We start from the raw sequence: 23,008 nt of genomic DNA on the forward strand, positions 1-23,008 counted from the left end.
TACGGTCAGTCTGTTATAGTGAGGGGAAAGGGGCTTCGTAAGAGAAAACACTGACATCAATCAATAGCAAACTGAATAAGACTGTTTTTAAAAGCTTATAATTACACAGTTCCCGCTCCCTTCCCCCTAACACTCCTCGCCTTAAAATATGGCTCCTGAACTAAAAACAAAGCTCAGTGACAATCCCACAAAACAATTAAACAACACATTTCAAGTCAAAGGAACCTGAATTGTCATGACAACCAAGTGAATCATATGGCACAAGTTTCCCTCTTTACTTGATAGCAAGACAGACAGAAGTCCCCAGTTCACCGCTGTCCTTCCACAAAATGCCTTCTCACTACAGGGTTTATGTTGCAGTCTTTACAAGGTGGATACGTTAATGCCCCTTTAAAAACACCCGTCGTTGTAGCATGCCGCTGGACTTCATATTCTGTAAAGGAAAGCTACAATAAAAACTATACATCTGTCAGCACAGAAATTTCCATAAATATATCAAACAACTGAACGTCAGTCAGAGAAAACTTCCTGAAGAGCAGAAAGATGAAGGGTTAATGTCACCTGTACACAATCCACACCTGGCCCGGCTGACTATTACTGTAGTTTTCTTGCATTAATGGCACAATACATTTAAAAGGAGTAAACACTTTTTTTTAAACAGTTCGTATTCCCCCACCCGACACATTGCCCCAAATATACAATAAATAAAAATACAATAAGAGATGAACCACAAACAGGTATCTCCAGTCATCCTCGTGCAACACAAGACAACAGACGTGAATGCGCTGCACACACACATACTCGCACATTTAAGATGAGATCAAGTGGTAAAATGCTCAAGGCATGTTTTGTCTTCTCACACACACACACACACACACACACACACACACTTGCCTTTTCTCCAGTAGACCTATAAAATTTGATATGGGCTAGCCAGCGCCCTTCACATCAGTTTGAGTTTCATTATAGTACATTACAAGTAAAAGGAGGAAGGAAAATAAAATACCCAGACAAAGCTTTGGACCAAAGGGAGAATAAGAAGAGCGAGAAGGCAAGAGGAGCAAATACAAAAACAACAAACAGCATCAGTAGGAATTTCATTTTAGAAAGTGGTTTTCCCTGTAACTGTACTCTCTATTGTAGTAAACATCTTCACAGAGTAAACACACATCAGGGGTGGATGGAGAAGCAGTACCGCATGGCTGACACCCAGCTCCACTTTCCTTAGCTTAACATTTCTACTTCACTTTACTAATGAGTTCTGTTTTTCATATTTGTACACTCTTCTTGATGAATCCTGTTCATCAGGTTTCTTTTTTTTATTTCTCCACATTGTCTTCATAGAAAAAAAAACACCTAAGTACCAGCTAGGTTCCTTCACAGTTCAGTTTAGTGCAAAGAGAACACACACTCCCTCGTTGGTGGAAGGGTTAGCTGCCGTCAGCACCTCATGTCTTTCCCAGGACGTTTGACCTAATGGTAGAAAGAAGGTGAATGATTAATGGAGAAAGTTGGCTTATATAAAATTATCCAACTATCATTTATAACTTAATTCAAACTGTATCAAAGTTATTTGTGTCTTGCAGCTGACAACCATACACATAGTTTCCCCTCTAAAGTATTCCTGACTGTGTGTGTTGTTACCTGAGTGCTTTCCATCTGTCCTTCTCTACCTGGTTCTCTGGACTCTCACTCTCATAGGATGCAAGATAGAGCCCTGGGAAGGATGAGCAAAGGAACACTAGTTATTCAGTCAAATACATGCACTTTTATATTGGAAGATGTATGCACCTATTTATTCTACTTTTTTGCAGAGAACATCAAGTCTTCCTTGTTGTAATTTTATGCCTACTCTATGCATGTTAGCATTTGTTAATTAATACTATTGAGAATGCACAGCGGTGGTAAATTCTCACCATCCTCACTGAAGATGGGAGCAGTGTGGAGGTAGTGTAGGATGGCCCGATCTTCCTCAAATGGACACTCCACCTGCTTCCACGTCATGAACTCGCCAACTTGTCGTGCCAGCTCCATAAATTTCTACAAACATCATATATACATATAGGAATTTAAACAGGCTGAAAGGTTATTTTAAGTGAGGCTGGTGAAGAGCAGGTCTCACCTCAAAGTTGACGTGGCCGTTGGGCAGCCGATTGGCACATCCTTCATTCAGGAAATAAATATCTTTTATCAGCAAACTGAAGAAGGGAATCACAATCTGAGGAGAGGACACAGCCAGGAGGACAAAGTTTATGTAAAGATAAAAATGGCTGAACCGATGCCAGCATGCTTTCAGAATAATGGCAGTAATGTGGTGCTGAGCCTCACCCTTTCTCTGTTGCTGTTGGCAGTCTGAGAGCGATGGGCGGCCCCCCTCAGGGCCGTCCTGTAGTTGTAAAAGTTTCCCGTAGGATCCATCTGATGCTGTCATAGCAAATGATAACAAGCAAATATGCTGTCAGCTTCAAGTTACTGCCTGTCCTCTGCTTCTGTGAACAACAGGATTGTGTTTACCTCAAGAATGAAAAACTTAGCAGTCTTGGCTTTACCCCAGGTCTTCTTCAGGCGTGACACAGGACTCATGTTCATGCCAGCTATATGGGAGGAAATAGATTTTAACTAATTATACCGGCGCCAAAAAAGTAATGGGAATGTTGTGTTCAGAAATTGTAAAATTAACCACTCACAGATGATGGCCATGAGGGAGTTGAAGTTTCCAATGTTGAAACACTCTCTGGCAACATCGATGAAGAACTCGATCACTTGGGCTCTCTGCTTCTTCTTCGCTGGCTGCAAAAAGAAGAGGAATATTTTTTTGTATAAAATTCAGATTTACTTTAATTTCACAGTCACAGTAATCCCTCAGCACAGATGCAGGCAGCATTACCAGAGAGAGAGTGCAGTAACATAAAGAATCCACAGTGGGGCAGTGAAGCTCTGTAGTGGTTAAACTGCCTTCAGCTGACCCTCTATTTATAAAGATGGAATACTACTATAAACAATAGGGAGGTTTTTTTTCCATTAATAATGAAAAATACAGTTGGACTGGAGCCACAATAAAACAAGCACAGATAGCCTTCATGATGCTGATTCACTGCATATATTACATTTTAGCTCTGTTACCCAATAAAGCAAAAGCTGTGTCCCTCACCATGCAGATCTCCGTAGCCACCAGGTAACACAGTCTGTTGAACCACCTGACGTAAGCCTCCAGGTTGGACGTTTTCTTCTTCTGGTCACTGAAGCATGGCTGCTGATGATGATGATACGCACAAATACACACATGAGTAGGAAAGTGCTGCCACAGGGAGATCTACTCATACTAATTAGCTTCCTGTCTACAAGCCGAGCCCTTGTGTGAGAGAAAATGACTGAGAGAGTGAGCCAGGAGTGGAGATGACAGGAGAGCATGCGAAAATAATGAGGGGACAGAGGACAAGTTAAGGAGTCGGCAGCTGAGGAGTGAGCGTCGAAGCCTTCGGGGGCAGATGGAGTACTTGCAGATAATTTTGTGCCAATGTAGCCGCTTGGCTCGCAGACCTATGTTTGACCCTTTAAGAAGCAAACCCTAATCACAAATCGGACCCAAACACAAAATACAAAGTTCCACTTTTTAATGTCTGCTCTCACATGTTGCTTCCTCTTTGGGATTTCTTAAGAAAACTGAAAATGTTGTAGTTTGACCCGAGGTAATACTGTCCTCCCACAGATCCACACTGTATGTGCTGGTAAAAATAATACTGACAGAGTATTAAAAACATTAAAAATAGCTCACCTGTGTTCCATCTAGTGAGTCTTTCTGGACAAATGCTTGGACAAACTCCTCTGGCCCAATGTGACTCAGATGTTCCTGAAAACACACATATTTACATCACATTGACTTTCATTAATCCCCACACTGGTACCAGTGCATGCTTAAATCTTACCCTCCAATGTGACTGTCTAAACATATTTATGTCTCCACAACATGAGCAAGCACACACACACACACACACACACACACACACAGACACTGATGAGGGTAGATCCATTAATAATTCTTTCATTTCAGTAATGGAAGGCAATCAATAAGGGGAAGTAATGACTCATTGATGTGACTCACTGGAGTCATATTTCCTCAAAGTGACACCTCAGACAATATTCACTTCTATTAAAAGACACTTGCATGGTCACATATATGTGCAAATCAAAAATGACTCATTACAGCAGATATAATAAAAGTCTGAAACGGAGTGTACTGGGCATGCCTTGTTTTCTCCGCCTTTCTCTTTCTGTGTGTGTGTGTGTGTGTGAGTGAAGCTGTCAGGTCACATATATCCGCTGCAGTTTTATCCCCTTTGTTTGAAGCCCCAGGCACATCACTGACTACTGGGGTGATGTCACCACACAGACAAGGGTACACGCTTTACTCAGGCGCACACACAGAAACACAACCACCCCCAGATACACGTGCCCACATCAAGACACACATGAATTCCCTGAAAGCGCCATGCATACAATGTGAGGGACACTGCCAGGATCCTTTGTTCATGTACATTTCACAGCATCCTTCCCTTTGTTGTTGCTTTGTTTGACTGAAAAGTAGTGTGTTAATAGCTGACAAATAGTAATCATGGTTACACATGTAGCCACCCATTGTGTTTGTTCTAAGACCATTTCTGTCACAGTCCCATCTCCTTCGATCCTCTCCATCACATGGATTAGATCTCCACCCATGCTCCACTATCCTTTACTCCTTTACCCCCCCCCCCCCCCCCCCCCCCCACCCTCGTCCATTCTTGTTGTCATCTCCTACCCTGACCGCTGTCTCACCCACATTTCTCTCTGTCCCCTCCCCCCATCCCTCACCAGCTCCACGTGGGTGAGCTGTTGTGCCAGTGTGTAGGGGTCATTGCAGATGGAGAGCATGTCCTTCTGGATGGGTGGAGGCTTGGTCTTGAAGGCCACCAGCTTGTCAGAGATAGAGGAGGCGTTGAGGGAGACCTTGACAATACTCTCCTCCCCCTGGCTCATCAGGGCCAGCCTCTGGCTGAGTTTCTGGAGCACCTGGTTCAGGGTTTTCCAGTAAGCCTAGAAAGGAATAGGAGAAGAAAGATCAATAATGGTAGTAATGAATAATTTATTATTGGGTTGTGGATCTGTGATAGATATTAATCAAAAGAGCTTGTGGGTTGCCAGATTGTGAGCACTCTAGCCACTGCCAAAGAGAGGACAGAGCACCAAACCCAACACACTGTAATTTACTGTATAAAGTCAGTTTATCTTGCATGAATATTTTCAATATATGCAGATTTAATATTTTAAATTCACAGATTTCAATGGGAAATAACTTTTAACTGACACGGGTATATGACCAATCTCTGTTGATAATATATATTATATCATCTCAGCGAAATTGGTTTTAATGTTTATGAAATCATTCAAATTTATTTGTACATCTCATGACAAAAACAATTATTTATTAACAATTATTTTTTATTTCCCAAAGTACATCTTAATGATATGTTTTGAGTTCTACAATTGAAACCGACCAAATGCTGGTGGAGGCCGTTAGGTCAGTGTGTCTCACAAATGACCCAGAGCCACAGCTCACACACCCACACGCACACACCCCTACTGAAGACAGCCAGCTGTAAATAGCAGCACATTCATCACCACCTGCCCTTCCTCTCTTTACCCCCCTCCATTTTTCCTGCTCTTCCACTCTGCCTTCATCACTTTCCTCCTCCTCCTCCCTTACCTTTTCTCTCCTGCTCCCAATGCCCCTGAAGTCCATTCCCCCATTTTCTCCATCCATCTCTTTCTCTCTATTTCCCCTGGAGGCTGCATATAGAGCCACTCCTCTAATATCCTTCCTTCCTCTCACCACTCTTCTCTCCTGTAATGTAAGATTGTGTAACAGTTGGGCTCACCTTACACTGACACTCTTCCCATCACCCACCACAGATGTAGTGATGATAGTTCTTTTTTCTCTTTCAGAGCATTTTTCACTACAGCAGCTGCTTAAGGCTTTAATGGGAATGACTACATCCATCTAAAAACATGAGCATACCTCATCACATGGAGCTATCCTGTGGATGATGTCTTTAAGGTGTCCGACCATCTTCTCCTCCCTGAAGTCCGATGGGAATGTCTCTGTCCATTCAGTCAGCAGTTGCAGGATCTTGGGACCAAACTTGCGCACTTTTGCCTGTTGTTAAAAAGTGAAAGACTTTTACAACTCTCACCGGTTGTTACATGCTTGAAGGCTACAGATATGCCGAGCTGGCATTCCTGTTCATTAGCTCGGTCGTGTGGATGCATGCAGGATTATGTATTTGTGTGTGGTGCAGTGCTGACCGTATCGAGTGGGCTCTGATCCAGCTGCTGCTGTTTGATGCACAGCTCACACACCCTGGCCAACAGCTCCGGAGGAGGAATGAACAGACGAGCGCTCAGCAAGAAGGTAAACACATAGGCTTTCTGTCAGAGGACAGAAGGAGACATTCACAAAGACATCAATAAAAACACTGCAGCTTTCTGTAATTAAAGGAAGCAGAGCAGCACTTTAAACATGACATGGGGTTAATAATGTAATTGGCAGCACCGTCACTTTGGCCCTAAACTGAAATGGATCCTCTGAGTTTATAATGAACGGTGGAGTGACTGCAGTGCACCTCAGCTTACCTCAGGATAGTAATCGGCAGTGGGAACCAGGTTCTGGATCAAGGTGTCCAGGGAGGCAGAGGTGATCGGGTGCCCGTCGGCCAGGCAAGCCCCAGGTCCTGGGCCTTCCTGTGGGGCCTCCTCCTCCTCCCCAGGCTCAGCACAGGCCAGATGAGGGCTGAAGCCACTGGGAGTGGTAAACATGGTGCCTGAGCACACAGTCTGGGGCATTCCTGACTTGAATACACAGAGAAAAACAGTGTCAGCAGGACAGAATAAGGAAGAGGGACAAGGCAGGGTTTTACGAAATGGAAACTCCAGCAGGGCAGGTACATCTGATTTGGAAGGAGGAAATGGATTTAATGCAAATGTCGCACCTGTCAGGTTATTTCTGGTCATCGCAATGGAAATACAGCACGCTTTAGTAATCAATAACCATGATGGCCCCAGACTGTATGTACAAAGTAAGTTATTGTATAATACAATAAATAACTTAAAAGTAACTAAGCCACCTTCATTCTTGTTTTCCCCACAGCACTGCAGTTGATCTGCAGGCTGAAATTCTCTGACCCCATTTCCAGTCTTCTGTGCAATATTCCAGTGCATCCATGCCTTTCACCTAATGACCTTGCTGCTGTAGTTAGGGGGATACACAGTGTGCCCCACAACAACCAGCCCCCTTCTCCTACATACAGGCAGAGGAGAGAACAAAAATGGGTCACTCGGTCGCCGTGGAGACTGCTGCTGCCTGAGAGTGATCATGTAGCCTTCAACACTGGGCTGTACGTCTTTCCCTTTAAGAATGCATTGAGTTACACATTTTAAAAATTCAACAGCAGCCTCTTTCATCAATGGAGCAACCTTGCTGCTGTCGTTGGAATGCTTAATGTTGTGTAAGGTAGAGTAGACGTACTACGGAAACAGAAAGTGACCCTCATTGTGTAGTACAGCATGGCCACCTCAGAGGACGCATTAAAAAGAGATTTTGTACACACATGGCAAATAAATTCCTCTCTATACTTTTAATACTAACCATGGTTTTCATACATTACTGTGACATACAAATTGGTGAGCACATCAACATGTTGTTTTCAACAAGGACAACAGCAATCTCAAGTGAAACAAAGTCTCTGTGCCTGCAGAACTCAGCAAACCCATGTGCTGGCAGTGAGACCTTGAGCAACACACAGAAAGTTATTTCAGATATGACATATTCTTCTTGCATTTTGAAGCTCAGACAACAGCAGGAGCTATATCGCACAATACATAGACACATAAAGACAAAGTGTATATTCAGAAATAGAGCTAGAAAATACTGGAGACCTAAACCCTTCTCCACTATTTTGGAGCAGAATCAACTAGAAAGGAAATTATAGGACAGTATCTGCAACAATCTGGCACACCAGCTCCCATTAAAAACTCTAGGGAAAAATCTACAGCTTTCCTTCTATCATTTATTCTCAGTGACCTTGAGGTCAACCGATCCTGTGGCTCCCTGGGGTGAAAGGTCAAACGCACAGGGCCATGCACAGAGAGTAGCTCATGTCTCAAGTTTCCTATGCGAGGTGTTCAGTTTTCTTTTGTTCTCCCTACATTTGAGCATGCACTTACACACACCTAGACCTACATGCAGACAGACACGCAAAAGGGTGGGGGGGGGGCAAGTCTTACATCAAGGCGTTTTCCTAGCCTTCCTTCCTTACTCAGAGTTATGTCTCACAATATCTGCTGTGGTGAAAGAGGGCCGAGATCATCTCGTCTTTTCTAAGCTACAATCATGGTTCCCCATTCCACACTACTCTGTGATGCATATGTGAGAAGCAAAACACATTTGGCCTGTTTTCCTCCTATAACACTTAGTGCCACTGTCAAGATAAGGTTCCAAAACAGACAAGCCGGGGGTGTCCTTGCAGCGACCTCTTCTAGATAGGATAACAACATGCAGCAACAAAAAGTGGCAAATCCCACAAGACTCTATAAGGACAACAAGCCTTCAGATAACTGAGAGACTGACAAAGGGACAGCTCAGGTCAGTGTCTGTGAGTTTATCTAGGACTCATTTCATGCACAGTAACACTTCTCTGTGTCTATATTTGTATTCATACATGTATGGAAGTGACTGAGAGTTTTACTCTACGTGCCCACACTGCCAATGATTTCTTCTATCACTTGTGATAATCTCCACTCTCCTTATTCTCACCACTCCCCTCGCCAGCTCTCCGCTCCTCCCTCCAGCATTTTCCCGGCTCTGATTCATTACTTCATCACAGCTCTGCAGACACAGTCAGTCCAAATCTTACAGTGTGTAGAGTGTGAGCACAGTTAGGTAACTACAAGAGTGGACATCACCAGATTTAACCCCTTATATAGTTGTTTGTCTGTGCTAATTAGTCCAGTGAGTTTACATCTACATTTGTGGCACTTGGGGTGCATAGCTATAGCCTTTACTGACATAAAATCCAGACTATGTCAGCAGACTTTAAGACCGTGCATCAATCCTTTTTTGCCAGGCTTCACACGTGAATTGGACCAATGCTATGATAAGCTCCTGGCATCAATGGGTGTGTTTTAGGTGTGACCACAGTCTGTGTGAGAAGCAATCTAATTGGTTGAAGTTGGCCTGTGATATGCTGTGATAGACAGATTGTTCATTCAATCACCTGCCAAGCATTTTCTGAAAGTGCCTGCCCTTTTCCCAACAGTGTCCAAGGACAACATCTCAGATGGTTCTTTGTAACAAACCGTCTGGTGTGTCACATTCTTTCATCAAAACAGACAATTAAAGGAGAAAATGATATTGGTCAGTCCACAAAGGATTACTTTGGAATAAAAAAAAGCTTTAACTTTTAATAAAGTGTATGTGAAAATTAGGGTTGGGCGAGTCACATCAGTGATTATTTCAAGTTAAAAACTGTGTCTGTGCAAATGAACCTGTGACTGGAATATGTCACAGACTAGTGCATGTTTTCACTCAGACTGTAGAACAGCAGCAGAAAAAACATTACAAACAAACAAACCGGACAATTTCAGATTTAAATGTATGTCTGTGCAAATCAACCTGCGTTACGTTCTTCCAGCGCTTAGTTTGGTCGTAAGCAGCACAATGACTATCAAGGATTCTCGGCTGAGTGGAATTCTTTCCAACATCTGCTGGGGAGACTTCGCTGTTGTAATGTTTTCCTATCTTGCTGTGGAGTTCATAAATAAAGATCGGAGTTCATTCCTTTGATACGAGCAAAAATCCAGTTACTATGGCAACATCCAACGCTCCACGCTTCACCTAATGCATGTCGCGGCACTATATACTACAGCTGTAGCCGGCGTTGTGTCCTCGTTGCGCTTTCTTCGGCTTTCTTCGTACTCCGGTTTATGGTGACAGACGTTGAACCATGCGTCATCATGACGAGCACTAATCGCCGTAATCGATAAGTGGCAAATATTAATCGGTGATTAATTGCACACGATACGATTTTGCACAAGCCTAATGAAAATGCAACATACCCAACAACAGCCATTTTGTTTTACACCACTTTGACTAGTGTGAAGAAGTCTTTCACAGCTGTACTCTATGTATAACTTTTTTACATACCTCCTGATACACCCATCTGCCTCTGTGCCTGTCACACAGCATCAACACTGCATGAAAAAACACATTGAGATACAAGCAGCTGAGAACAGGTGAGTGAAGTGGTGTGTGCTCTAATCCCCCCCTGAGATTTCCAGCAGCCAGACAACGGCAGGCCTGCACTTTGTCTAGACAGCTGGAGGAGTGTCATTGTTCAGGGCATGTGTGTGTGTGTGTGTGTGTTTTGTCTTTTGATGCTGTCAGGCTGTTATCACTGCCATCAGGGGATCCGCTAGCTTTGTTCTATCGTGATTAACAGAATGGCACTGTCTGGAGACATACAATCTTTATCAGCACCCTTGACTGTCTAGCTGTGTGTGTGTGTGTGTGTGTGTTGATGAAAGAATGGCATTCCTGACATCGCTGTCAAACAGCTTAAAGCAGACTTGGTTAATCTCTGTCTTTCCATTTTGGTCTCTGTAAAACCAGTTTAACCAAAGGACTAGTATTACTCACACTTTTACTGTGTGTGTGTGTGCGCACAATCTGAAGTGAGCGGTTGCAGAACTGCTGACAAATCTCTTCTTTCACTAAGGGGTTAATGGATGAGACCAGTCAGTGCAGCGGAGATAGCTCAGACCACAGTCTGACCTGAGCCATTAAGGCGTCAGGGGTCAAAGGTGAAGAGTAAGGGCTCCTCGGAGGGAGCACACAGTACAGTAGCAGCTTTGTGGCCCTGCAAAGTCAGTCTGGGGTCACTGCTGTAATAAATGCTCACTTGCTTCCCATTTATGTATGTTTTATAGCTATTGCTACACCACATTTAGCACAGATATGAGTAAACCCAGAAGGAAAAGGCATTGCCAGTACATGAGCTGTCTGCTCTGCTTTTGTGTTCCTATTGTGTCACAGCTGATGTCACACAAACATGCCAGAAAACAGGATTTGTTCGCATGGAAGCCACTACTTGATATATTTTATTTCAGTCTCTTTAAACATAAAAAAAACTTTTTATATATATATTTTAAAAACCACAAACCCATCCTGCCTTTTTGTACAAACTCATAAAAGATACCACCATAACCTTAACCCGTGTCTTTGTTCTCTAGTGTTTTACAAGTTCCACATATGTGTGTTTTCAAACCTGTTTCCACGTCCTTGATGGTACAGTTAATACACAAAGGCCAATTCAATTAATTCAGGAATCAGCAGACCTCATTCAACTGATAAGAGGCTTGATATTCTTAGTGACAAGCTTTATCAGGTAAAGCAGGCAGTCCTGTTGCTTTCAAGGAAGTGAATGTTCTGCTTTATCTTTAACATACTCTAGTGCACATTTATATTTAGTGTATTCACCATAATAATATTACATTTGATTGTACATCCCCTCGGCATCGACACTGAAGCATCACAAAGCAAGAGTGAAACTATTTGCATTGTTAGATAGACCAGCACGTCATCAGTACTGCAGCAGCATTGTTTTTGTTGCAGCTTCCTGGTTTCAGTGGCAAAAAGACTGAGAACCTTCATCCTCTATCTTCCTTGAAAGGGTGATACCCACCCTAGGGTGATGTGCTGACAGTCTGGGCTCTGTGAATGTTAAATTTGTCTCCTGTCAGACTTACTACCTCCTCTTTTCCCTCTGCAGACTCCATCATATGACTCCTCAGATCTTTCCTTGACAACAAATTTACATACTCTAACACTTCTCTTTCTAATTTAGGATCCACATGTTTGCTCCTTTAACACGTTACAATTTCATCACTTCATCTGTTTTGGGACTGTGCACCAAAAAAGCAGATCCTCGTGTATTTTTGTTCCTGACACTGTTTTGTGTTCCATGGAGTATTACAGCTCTGGCCTAAATTTTCCACTGTGTTCTTTGAAAGCTGAAATAGTGCGACTAGAGAAATAATGGAGTATTCTCATGATGGTGTGGGCTTAAAAGGAAGTCAACATGTCTTTGTCATCCAGAATCTCACTCTTCGTCTCCTTTCACATGTCCCCTTCATAGCTGCCCTCCTCCTTTATCTCACTCTCTGCGGCCTACTTTCTAATGTGCCCCGTCAGGACGCCTGTACAGATGGCCCTGCAGCAGCCTGCTCTCCCAGTGGGAGCTTCTGGCATGGGATGCTTTTTGGCCCTCTGCCCCCACCATCATCCCTGCGGTCTCTATAGGAGACAAAAAAGTGTATTGGAGTCCAGACTGGATGTTGAGGTATGGGGACAGAGCCAATCTGGCAGCTGAGCATCACAGTGAGACCGCAAAATACCACACATGTCACCGCATACATGCGGCAACAAAGTCAAACCAGTGCATTATTGCTGGGTAGTGGTGTGTGTGTGTTTAGGTAGGAGTGGAGCTGAAAACAAATGGATTCATTGTGTCTTGAAAAAACACATGCATGCACACTTGCACCCACACAGCAGCCAAACACAGGGTTGAGTTACGGTCGAAGCATTCCGGCTCCCCACCCATCTCCTCTGCCGCTCTCTGAGCCTGTCAGACTTTGGGAATCGCAGTCAGACCTCAGCAGGGACACACTCCCCAAATCCCTTTTATTGGAATTCCCCTGTAGCATCTGAGCAGGGTTACACTGTTATTCTAGCACCTGTTCCACACCCACCAGCTCCATCTATCCTAACGCACAGCCCGCTGGGATTTCTCCTCCATGAAGAATCTCTGTGCATGTGTGTAGCCACCCTCATTCCTGAGCGAGTTTGGACACAGCTGTGTGCACACATGCATTTGGGTTTCTGTTTGTGTGCGTGCTGACAAAAAGGCCTGAGAAAGTCAAAGAGCATCCAAGTCCAAGTGAAATCATTCTTTCTGCTGTTCTCCAAAAGGTGCAGCTGGATGCAAAGAGCATGTCACATAGGAGAGAGTGCAAAATTATAATACCTGAAGTCAAACTATTACCTAAAAATTTACATTTAGATGGAACCAAGACCAGCAGTACATAAAACCAACACCAGAGAAAAAAGATTGACCACCATTATCCACTGCCTGACTGTCTGCACTCTGACAGTGCTCCACATATGTGAAGAAATCTACTTGCCTAGGTTGGTCAGATAAGAAAAGAGTATTAGAATGAATTTAAGGTGTTGATAAGTCTGAACAATCAGTCACGTTAGAGATAATTGGAGCTGAGCACAGACTGTTCTGACCGCCCCGAATCTGTCATTCACAATAATCATAATGCTTGAAAAGCAGCCATGTATTATTCATATTATTACAATTTACAGCCAGCCTTAATGCAGTATTCATCTGAGGGGAATTGGACAAGTGTGATTTTGTCTCTGTCCTAAACAGGCATAATTTTGCCTCGAGTGCCACTTATGAGGAATTACAGACTCATCACGATGAATGGAGGAAAACAGAAAGGAGCAAACAGTGGCCTGACTAAGAGCACCCCAACAGGAAAGCTGAATGAAACAATGTGGGGCTACCTCAGCAGTCCGCTAAGCTCTGTTCATCCTAACACCCACTCACTCTGTATTACTCTCAATCAAACCTGCACAATAACCATCGTAAAGTAATGAGCAGGATGGTAGCAGATGCAGATCTAATACCCCGCGCATTACTAATTTCATCACGGCTGTCTCCTCTCCTGTTAAAGTACATCTATCTGCTCATTACAAGCGGCGCCGGCAGAGGCCGTGTCACCACTGATGTATGATGTCAAAGCGTACTAATTAGTGTTAGTGGATTGTGCGGCCAGGTCTGTTCAGATGCCTCGTGTATTTTGATATGATAAAGAGACAGACAGCAGAGCGCATTCATTAATCCACAGCTACTCTTATGTTGCTATTTGGACATATTTCAATCTGTGCATGTCATTTCCAATAGCTGTGAAATAACTGTCTTCTTGAGAAAATAAATAAACTGAACATACAATATACAGCAGTCAGGAGTGGATAGCATGTAAGAGGCCATATTAGACAACAAGGGGCTCTAATGCCTGATATGTCTTTGTCTGATAGCTAACCCGGTGTTAGCAAGCTGCTTGCAAACATAATATTACTGCATAGATTTTAAAAAACTTCTGTAAAACTTAACAAGCCATGCCAAGGTAATGACACATGGTCATCCCTCATGTTATTCTCCTGTAAAGGAGAGCTAACTAACTGACAATGTTACACAGCAACACTGTTTGTGTTGTCCTTTACTTTACAAAAATACAACTAGAACTGATATTTTAATAGTTTTCTACTTTTTTTGCATCCTAATAGCAGATAAGTTAATTTTTGTATGTTATGGGTGAGACCTGACTGTTATCTATTAAGCATGGCTTAATAGATAATCTTCTACATGACCTCTGTAGGTGCATTGATAACTGTTGCCATCAAAGTCACATGATACCAGCAGGAATCTGTATAGCTTGGCTTGCACATGCATCCAATATGAGCAACAAAAAAAACTGTTGAATTGTGTAAATTGTGTTTTAGTCAGTAGCATCAACCTCATACTTCAGGGCAATGTATTTACCTGAAGCCTATTTCTGATGGAGTAATCTATAAGCTTACTCCAGTTTACTGAACACACCAGGGATCTAATCATATTCCATTGCTATTGTGACCCCGGCAAATCCATAAACTGACCGTCAATAGCCCATATGACACTGAGCAGGCTGTGTGAAGGCAGCTAAGACGGGCTCTGGAGAGCACAGAGCGTTTCCATGGAGTCAAGGCTCCTGTTGGGGGGTAATTAGATGCTTGTAGAGTCTCCACTGTCTCTCCCCCCTCCCTCTCACATTTATTCCATCAAAACCCCTTGTTTGTCCTCTCTCGTGACAGTGAGCCTGGCTTTAAGTGATTCCACATGTGAACCCAGTCTGCCATGACCTGTCAGTGGGATCAGTCTCCTCATCTCTGTGTCAGTAGCAAAGCTTCTGTGCAGCCAAAGGACATCCAAAGGCCTGTCAGGTACGCAGGGTATCACGGAGCAATGTCCCTTTGTCAGCATCAGTTACTGTATGCTGACAATCCTGTTGCATTGCAGGCTTTGTGGAGAACTAAAAAAACATTCTTTGTGTAGTATTACCAATGATTCATGTATTGAGATGGCTCAAACACAAAACAGGAATGTCTGCAGAAAGAACTGTGTGTATGAACTCCTCGAAAGACAAGCAGACACACAAAGCCCTTCCCCCATACACACACAGCCATAAACCTGGTGGTGGTGATAAATCTGTCACTGCTACTGGAGTAACAGCTTCTGTGTTTACCTCCCCGACGACCTGCCCCAGTGAGACCTGGCCTCTCTCTGTCTCCCTACATCACTCACACACTCTCTGGGAACTCGCCTCTCTCAATCTCTCCTCAAACCAAACGATGCCCTCATTAACAGCACACCTGTTATCCTCTGCAGACCCGGCCTGAATTGGAGGGAACATGAGCCCACAGTCTGTGTCTGTATACCTGTGCACGCTTGTTACCGGTGACTTCTCACAGACCCCTGCTGCGGTGACTCAGACCTGTACAACCCCGTCTAGTGCGCTGTTGGAGCAAGCTGTCATTTCAATTCATTCCGGTGAGGCCCTTTATGAGATCAGTACAGACAAGGTCAAGTGCATCAGTAAACCCACAAGAGGTGAAAGAGGGAGCGGTGCAGGGTCTTCATCAGGGGAGGGCAAAGTCAGTGGATGATAATGATGCTACAGGACTAAAAAAAAAAAAAACAGGCAAGGCTGAGAACAAAAAAATGTTTCCACCCTGAACAGATGGAGGAGGTAAAGAAAGGCAGAAGAAGAAGATGCTGCTGCTGCCTTCTGAATCTCCATGCTGAGAGATGCCCCACTCCTGAAGTGGAGAGTGCAGCCTGGCTGAAGATTCAGAGAGGATAGTGTGGGTGTGGGAGTTAAGAGTAATCTCCACCACCACCCTGGTTAGAATGCCCCCCCACCACCACCACTAAACTGGTTTGTGACAAAACCAGTCTTACTCACTTAGCACTAAGCTGCAACAGACACAGAACAGATCCTTCTAGTTAGTAATCAGGGAGCTGCTACATCACCCCCACCTTTTTTTTGAATGCTTTAGAGGATGATGCAGATTCTTTTTCCCATTCCAGTAAAATCAGATGTCAACAAGGCCACACCTGTTTATCCTGTCCTATACCTCACCAGAAACCCCAGCCTAAAGCTGAGAAAATCAGCAGTGAGTTTACAGGGAGCCTAATGCACGTTAATAATTACACAGAATGAGATAAAGCTTTGCACCTATCAGCCCCAGCCTGTGACATCTGACACTCATCAGTGTCTTTATTTTCTCCACCACCAGCACACAGGTTATTTGTCATTTGGCATAAAGAGGAAGAAGACGCAGCGGCTCCAACCTCTGAAAAAAAGAAAAAGGCTGGATCCCCTCATGCGCCCTGTGCACACCGCTGACTCACGCCACAGACCGTGATGCCTCCGCCGTAGTAACGTGATGCAAGCGGCGCTACAGTATTTCTAACGCGATAAGGAACCGTGATGTCATCACCTCTACTAGTAAACTTCTGACTGTGACGACACGGTGTTCCAGTTTGTAAGGCGATCTCTCACATAGACACGCACGGACAACACACAAAGCGCGCACACAGCCTGTGGGCGTGAGCGCAATTTCAATATGATAATTTGTGGCAAATTGTTGCTGTTATAAGCTACTTACCAGCACTACACTCTGATCCCCATCTTTGATCCGGCTTGTGTCCGATGTGAAATCAATGTCACTGCCGCTTCAGATATTCCCAAATTAATTTACAAAACAAGCCGCGCAGCTGGCATCAATGGGAGAAGGAGAGCCGGACTCCAGGGGCGCAGCCTAGTTGATGTAAGTGGAGGAAATGTAGCTTGTTAAATGTCCACCTGGCTCTGAGCAGTGTTTGTACCGGTGAGCAGGCGGAAGCTTGCGCCGTGATAAAAGCGCGTCCCTGAAGGCGTGGCGACCGTCCTGTCCTGCGCCACGGAGACACGGCGGACTGCACAGTACCTCCACACGTCCTCGGAGCAAGTGATCAGACTCGGGGAGAGGAGAGCGAACTACTCGCACTCACCTGTAAAGCGAGCGCAGACATATCACTTCCGCGTTTGATTTTCAAAATAAAAGGCATATTAAAAAATACAAGGCACGTACCAGCCACCGAACAAGGCGGGTTTAGACTCAGCGGAGGGCAAAAATAAACTCCGTGTCCACTCACGCCGTGACATGTCCAACAACAGTGTTCGTTGCATTGCAGTGTGTCCTCTGAGGGTCTGGGGCCATTGGACCTGGCAGGCCTTAAAACGAGTATTCTGGATATGACAGGTAACTTTAGACCATGCAGCTTTTATTTTGAAATCAAAGCTGAATTACGGCAGTGCATTGTACGTGACGCACGGTTTGCTGTGGGCGCGCAGTGATAAACTCCCTGCTTGATCCTTTATACACACACAGTTATTGAGATTTTTAAATAACATGCACTGTAGTCTGTTAAAATGCAGATTATCAGCTGGACTTTGAATCCACCGTCATACTAATTTTCAAAGTAATATGTAAAGCACAGCGTGATAATTTCCTATTGAAAGCTGCTCTTTGTTAGCTAATGAGACATTACAGACAGCCAATGAGGTTAAGCAGTCATGAGCAGATTATAATAAAACAATGAGCAGTTTTTTCATTTAAAGTCCGCTTCATTTACTGCAGCCTGGGTGACAGTCAGTGACTGTGACCCCTGAATAAAGGGCCATCCCTGAATATGGTAAGTGAGAGGCTAAAATTAAGAGCTCCTCTGTATTTCCCATTAAAATCTATTAATCATTTCCATTAAAAACAACAATGGGTTTCAAACAAACTTCCCTCCTGGCTGCAGTGACACCTTAATGAATTGGGGTCTGCTGTCACAGTGTTGTTTTTTTTCTATGGCAGGTTGAGTTTTAAGTTATTGGCAGGAAGTAATTAATTTGAAGGCATGTGTTGGAGGGAGAGAAGAGTAGAGAAATAATTAAGAGGATGAAATGCAAAGTGTGCAAAGGTCCTTGTTGGGCCATGAGGAGGTGTGTGTGTGTGTGTGCGTGCTTGAGCGACTGTCCCTGGAGCTTTGACGCCTGCTGCCGGGCCTTCTGGATGGGGTACAAGATGGGTCTGACATTGCAGCAGAATACAGCGATAAAGCTCTCTCTCATAAACACACACAGGCGCTGAAGCAGGTGCGGAGGGTCCTGCTGCAGTGCGGGGTGAGAATTAACAAGTACGCATCCTATTTAACACCCACACACACATGGTCGTGTCAGTTGTACAGGTTTATCACAACTTACGTCTTATTTTGAAGCTCTGGCAGTCATTAATTTACCACAGTAATTTAGACTGAAGATGAAGTGCGATCAGGAAAAAAAAGGAGTCAGATGAGAGACAAGAAGGTAGAACTGCACCTCACAGGCATGTACAGTGCAGTGTGGACTACATCATTTAAAAGAAAAATTCGTTTATATCTGTTTCAAACCAACTGGTACAGGCCAAAGCAGACATCAGTGATGACAGAAATTAGATTAAGTCAGAAACGGCATGTGCAGAAGCAGCAGATAGCAGAGATGTTAAACACATTAACACCATGTTCCATTTTATGACCATTCAGAGAGTAGATTCATCTTAACAGAGAAGCACGATACACTCACAGTGTTTGGCTCCTTAAGGCCGGCAGCCTCTCAGATCTTTCTCTCTCTTCAAAAACAATGATGTGATCAACATTAAACTCCTACATACATAATCTCACCTTTTAATCTTCAACTATATAATAAATGTCATTGTCTGTGACCAGTGTTTTTCCCCAGATGAAAGGGGGATTTCCCACAGTGTGAATATACACACACACAGTGCACACAGACACAACAAAGAGTCAGTCAGCATCATGAGGGTGGACACAGACACATTTCTAACTGTGAGGTGAATTTGTTTGTGTGTGTTTCACCTAATGACTGACTTACTGTGCCTCTCTTAATATACAGCAGCCTCTTATCTCCTATACTTCCTCTTGCATGTATGTCTACTCACTTGAACATAAGCCTCAGCTAATGATTACATAAATTGTTGTTATAGTTTCCCAACAGCCTCCTTAGAACAGCGAACGACGCACGCACAGCGTTTCACATCATCGCTGTTTCCCCGTGCACTCTAACATTAGTGAATGTGTTGCAGCCTGTCAGTGAGGGATGCTGACTGCAGCTACACTCACAGTGTTTGCTTGCTTTTTCTCCCTCGAAATCATTTGCATGCAGCATGTAGCGCCTGTATTGCACCTTTATCAGACACTGTTGGTGCCAGCATGAGAGCCCAGAGAAGCTGTGGTAATAAATTTTGACAGGCACAGATCAAATCTATAGCACCTAACAGGTGCGAATGTTTCAGAAATAGCAGCATTCCACTTTGGGCTCTTAGAGGTGGAGGTGACCTAGCAGAAATCCAATAGTCTGTTTTCCTGCTGCTCTTTCTCTGACTTGCATCTTCTCAGCTTTTTCTTCTTCTGCCTCAACTCTCTTCCCTTTTCCCACCTCTCTCGCTCTCTCTTTCTCTCTAACAGCCTTGTTTCTTTGGCTCTCCTAGGGCTCGACATCCCTTGCCAGAAGCATACTTATTATTTATGCCATTGCAAATGTACAAAAACAATGTGATGTTACTCCTGCATTTGTTACATATGTAAGTCACTTCTAAATAGGGCTGCTAAATAAATCATGTTTTTGTTTTATGTTCTGTTGCGTCGTTTGACCCTCCTTTTTGTGGGAGAAGACATTTAAGTAAGCAATGAGGATGCTACAAGGCTCTGTAATGCAAGGCTTTCCTATGTACACTGCAGGAAGTGCAGACAAGTTGCCAGAGGATGAGTGGGAGGGAATGAGAAGAAACATTCAGGAGAGAGATGCTCATCCTGAACAGCATGAATACAAAGCTCAAAGACTTTACAGGACAGATTCCAGGGGGCTCTGGTTCCATGAGAGTCCCAAGACCTTTGCTGTCTGTCATTTGTTTGTCTGCTACTTGTGAAGCGTGCAAGTGTTATTGGTGCCAGATCCCAGTCCAGTCTGCCACCCTGGCCAATCAGTCCTCATTTCCACAGGCGCCTCTCTGTCTCCAAGCGGCTCCGTCTGTACGCCACCCATCCTGTGTCCCTGCTTTCACATGAGGGGGGATAAACTGAATGAGGTGACAAAACAAGGGTGCTCCTTTGTGGTGGTTGAGAAGCAAAAGCAGGGCTGTCTTCCAGCCGCAGCCCCCCCCCCCCCCCCCCCCTCTTCTGGAAGGCAAATTTGGAAGGCAGTAAGAGGTGAACGAGCACAATTAGTTGGCCTCGCTTAGAGCCCCACAAGCAAAGAAGCAATACTGAGTTCCAGGTTAAGTCAAAGAGGGTCAGGACAGTATGATCCGGAGTGGATGGCATGTGTAAGCACTTCTTCATTTAAAGGACAGGAGGTTAGAGCATGGTCATAGAGGGGGCAAAACATAAGAACGATATTGTTCTGTTCCAACTGACCATTACAGGAACTGCAGTTTTTTTTCTTTAAAAGATTAGCCTATCTTTTGGTACTTCCACTTTGACACAAGAAGAACTTTTATCACTGACAATATCTGAGAGCAGCTCTGGGACATCCCCATTTAGAACCTTTATTTAGTAGAAAGTTTTCCAAACCAGGCATGTTTGATATCACGCCTGATATTACCAAGTTGGTATTAGTTGCAAACTTGGTTTGTCATGTGTCATACCAAACTTTCTGCACATTTGGTTTCTGAAACATCACTTCTACATTTGTATGCGTGTGTCTTAGAAACCCTCTCAAACCATGCCGACTCTGAGATGCAGGCAATCAGGCAATCAATACTTCATATGTGTGAAAGCTGCCCCTGTTTCTTCTGCAGAAATGGTTTCACACAGTGGTCCATTTTGCTGAGTTTTTATGTATTTATTATTTCAGTCAGCCATTTCAACAAGTTAATAAACGTGGCAGTAAGTCAGAGGTCGCAGTGACTGAATGTTTCCAACCCTCGGAGTTGCACAGGTGTTCGAAAACTGAGTCAATGAAGAGATGAACACACAAAGAAGGATAAATAATGCAGTTGTTTCTTTCAAGTGACTCTGTTAGAAAAGGTCCTGGTGATTCAGCATGACATCTTTGACATTCTACAGAGCGAGTGTCCGCCGGGGGAGTATATACAGTATAAGAAAGCTTCATCATCTGGAGATTTCTCTGCTCACCTGCGCACATCGCCTGTCACCGGCAACCAAAGGGGACGGAGATGACAGGCATCTATTCACAGACTCGTCCTCCCACACAGCACTTACCCCTGCTATTCCGACAGAGGGAGAGATGTAATTATTATTCATGTTATTGTCATGTGTCATCTATGGCAGGATGTCAATCACACACTGAGCTTTCAAGCAGGGATTATAATCCTTCACATGAGGGTGAAAAGGTCTGTCTGTGTTTAGCCTGCCTGCTTCAATGGGATACAGGGCTCAGCTGTTCTCCCCGTGGTTCTAATATCAGCAGGGTACGGGGAATTACATGGCCCCATACAGGGAAATGTGCTGTCCGCTCAAGGACACTTGATATTTATTTCTCCTATACACATGGAATAGCTTAGTCTGATGTCATTTATTTGAGAACACATGTAAAATTGGACACATTTTATATATATATATTAAAAGCTTTTATGTTGAGGGTCACAGTGTTCCTCAGCTCAGACAAGAAGACGATGATTTGGTGTTTAAGACACCTGTGCTCCTCGCTGAAGACACACAGATCAACTTCAGCTGCAATATTAACCAGGATTAAACAGAGATGTGCAGGCTTGTTTGTTAAAAAGCCTCATGAATCTTTTCTGCCGTTTGTACATACAATGATTTCAGGGCATCGTTGCTGCTCTGACATGGCTATGCCTGATAGTTTCTGACATGTGTCATGTCTTATGTGGAGACTGAGATAGAGAGAGAGCGAATACAGGCCTGACTGGTTCATACAAGGTCACACATACTGGGAAGCTCCAGGAATCTGTGCTGACAGCTTTGAATCCTGCCATCATGTCTTCAGAGCACACACTGTACATACAGTGCATGCATGACATGTTGCACAAAGTGCTGCGTATCAAATGGTACAAACATTTGCCGGAATTTGTGCAGTTACAACAGAGTGAGTGACTAATAATTTAAGAAGCATGTCACTGAGACAGAACCTTTACTACCAGCATAACAGGAAAACCATGCGGACCCATGAGGCTGCTCTGAGGCAGTGTTACTCTGAGCTGAATGCTAATGTCTGCATGTCATTGACTTTGCAGGTATTTATCATAATGCTTTGTGACACATTGAAGGTATTGGAAAATAAGCTATCATGGATTTTCATTATAGTCTTGGCAACCTGCAGCATGCTAGAGTGACTGAGTGTTCTACGTGCTTGTCTTTTGTCTGTTTCACTAGTTGCAGTTTGTGTTTATTCTTGTACTTCTTGTGGCAGTAATTGATGCTAATAACTTGCAGTGTTGCCAGACTTAGATGTCTGAATAAAAAAGTGCCTGTTGCTCCTTTAAAACCTTTGACCTATTAACAAATCTAGAATCCAGCAAAAATCAGTGTGATTAGTCAGTGTTTAAGGTTTAAGGGTCTGCCTAAAGGTTACCGTATGTTTTTAGGAGTTATGCAGGCTGATACTGATATTGATTATTACTCATCCCTCTTTCTTAAGCAGAGTGAGTCATGGGTAACTTTTCTGTGCCTGTTCTTCTCATGCATATTCTTTATTTTCTTTAGTTTCGCTCAGATCCATACCTTCACATCCATTCTGTCTTTAT

The 23,008-nt window shown here is 43.8% G+C and overlaps 1 protein-coding gene across 4 annotated transcripts; it reads right to left on the reverse strand.

The window, feature by feature from the left end:
* Positions 1 to 1,313: 1,313 nt before the first annotated feature.
* LOC114442922 (ras-GEF domain-containing family member 1C-like) lies at positions 1,314 to 17,214 on the reverse strand. 4 transcript variants are annotated; one of them, XM_028416787.1, is made up of 15 exons: positions 16,865 to 17,214; positions 6,667 to 6,882; positions 6,340 to 6,462; positions 6,053 to 6,190; positions 5,741 to 5,878; positions 4,849 to 5,070; positions 3,776 to 3,850; positions 3,152 to 3,250; positions 2,688 to 2,790; positions 2,515 to 2,594; positions 2,329 to 2,424; positions 2,123 to 2,218; positions 1,917 to 2,040; positions 1,645 to 1,717; positions 1,314 to 1,473 (listed from the first exon to the last, which is right to left on the reverse strand). In XM_028416787.1, exons 2-15 carry the CDS (start codon positions 6,874 to 6,876, stop codon positions 1,449 to 1,451), a joined length of 1,602 nt encoding a protein of 533 aa, XP_028272588.1. In that variant the 5' UTR covers positions 6,877 to 6,882; positions 16,865 to 17,214; the 3' UTR covers positions 1,314 to 1,448. The 4 variants fall into 4 exon arrangements, with proteins under 4 accessions (XP_028272588.1, XP_028272587.1, XP_028272590.1 ...); XM_028416786.1 differs by having other exon boundaries at positions 3,152 to 3,253; XM_028416789.1 differs by lacking the exon at positions 5,741 to 5,878.
* Positions 17,215 to 23,008: the final 5,794 nt, after the last annotated feature.

This window comes from Parambassis ranga, chromosome 10 (assembly GCF_900634625.1).
Source record: "Parambassis ranga chromosome 10, fParRan2.1, whole genome shotgun sequence".
In the NCBI taxonomy this organism is placed as follows: domain Eukaryota; kingdom Metazoa; phylum Chordata; class Actinopteri; family Ambassidae; genus Parambassis; species Parambassis ranga.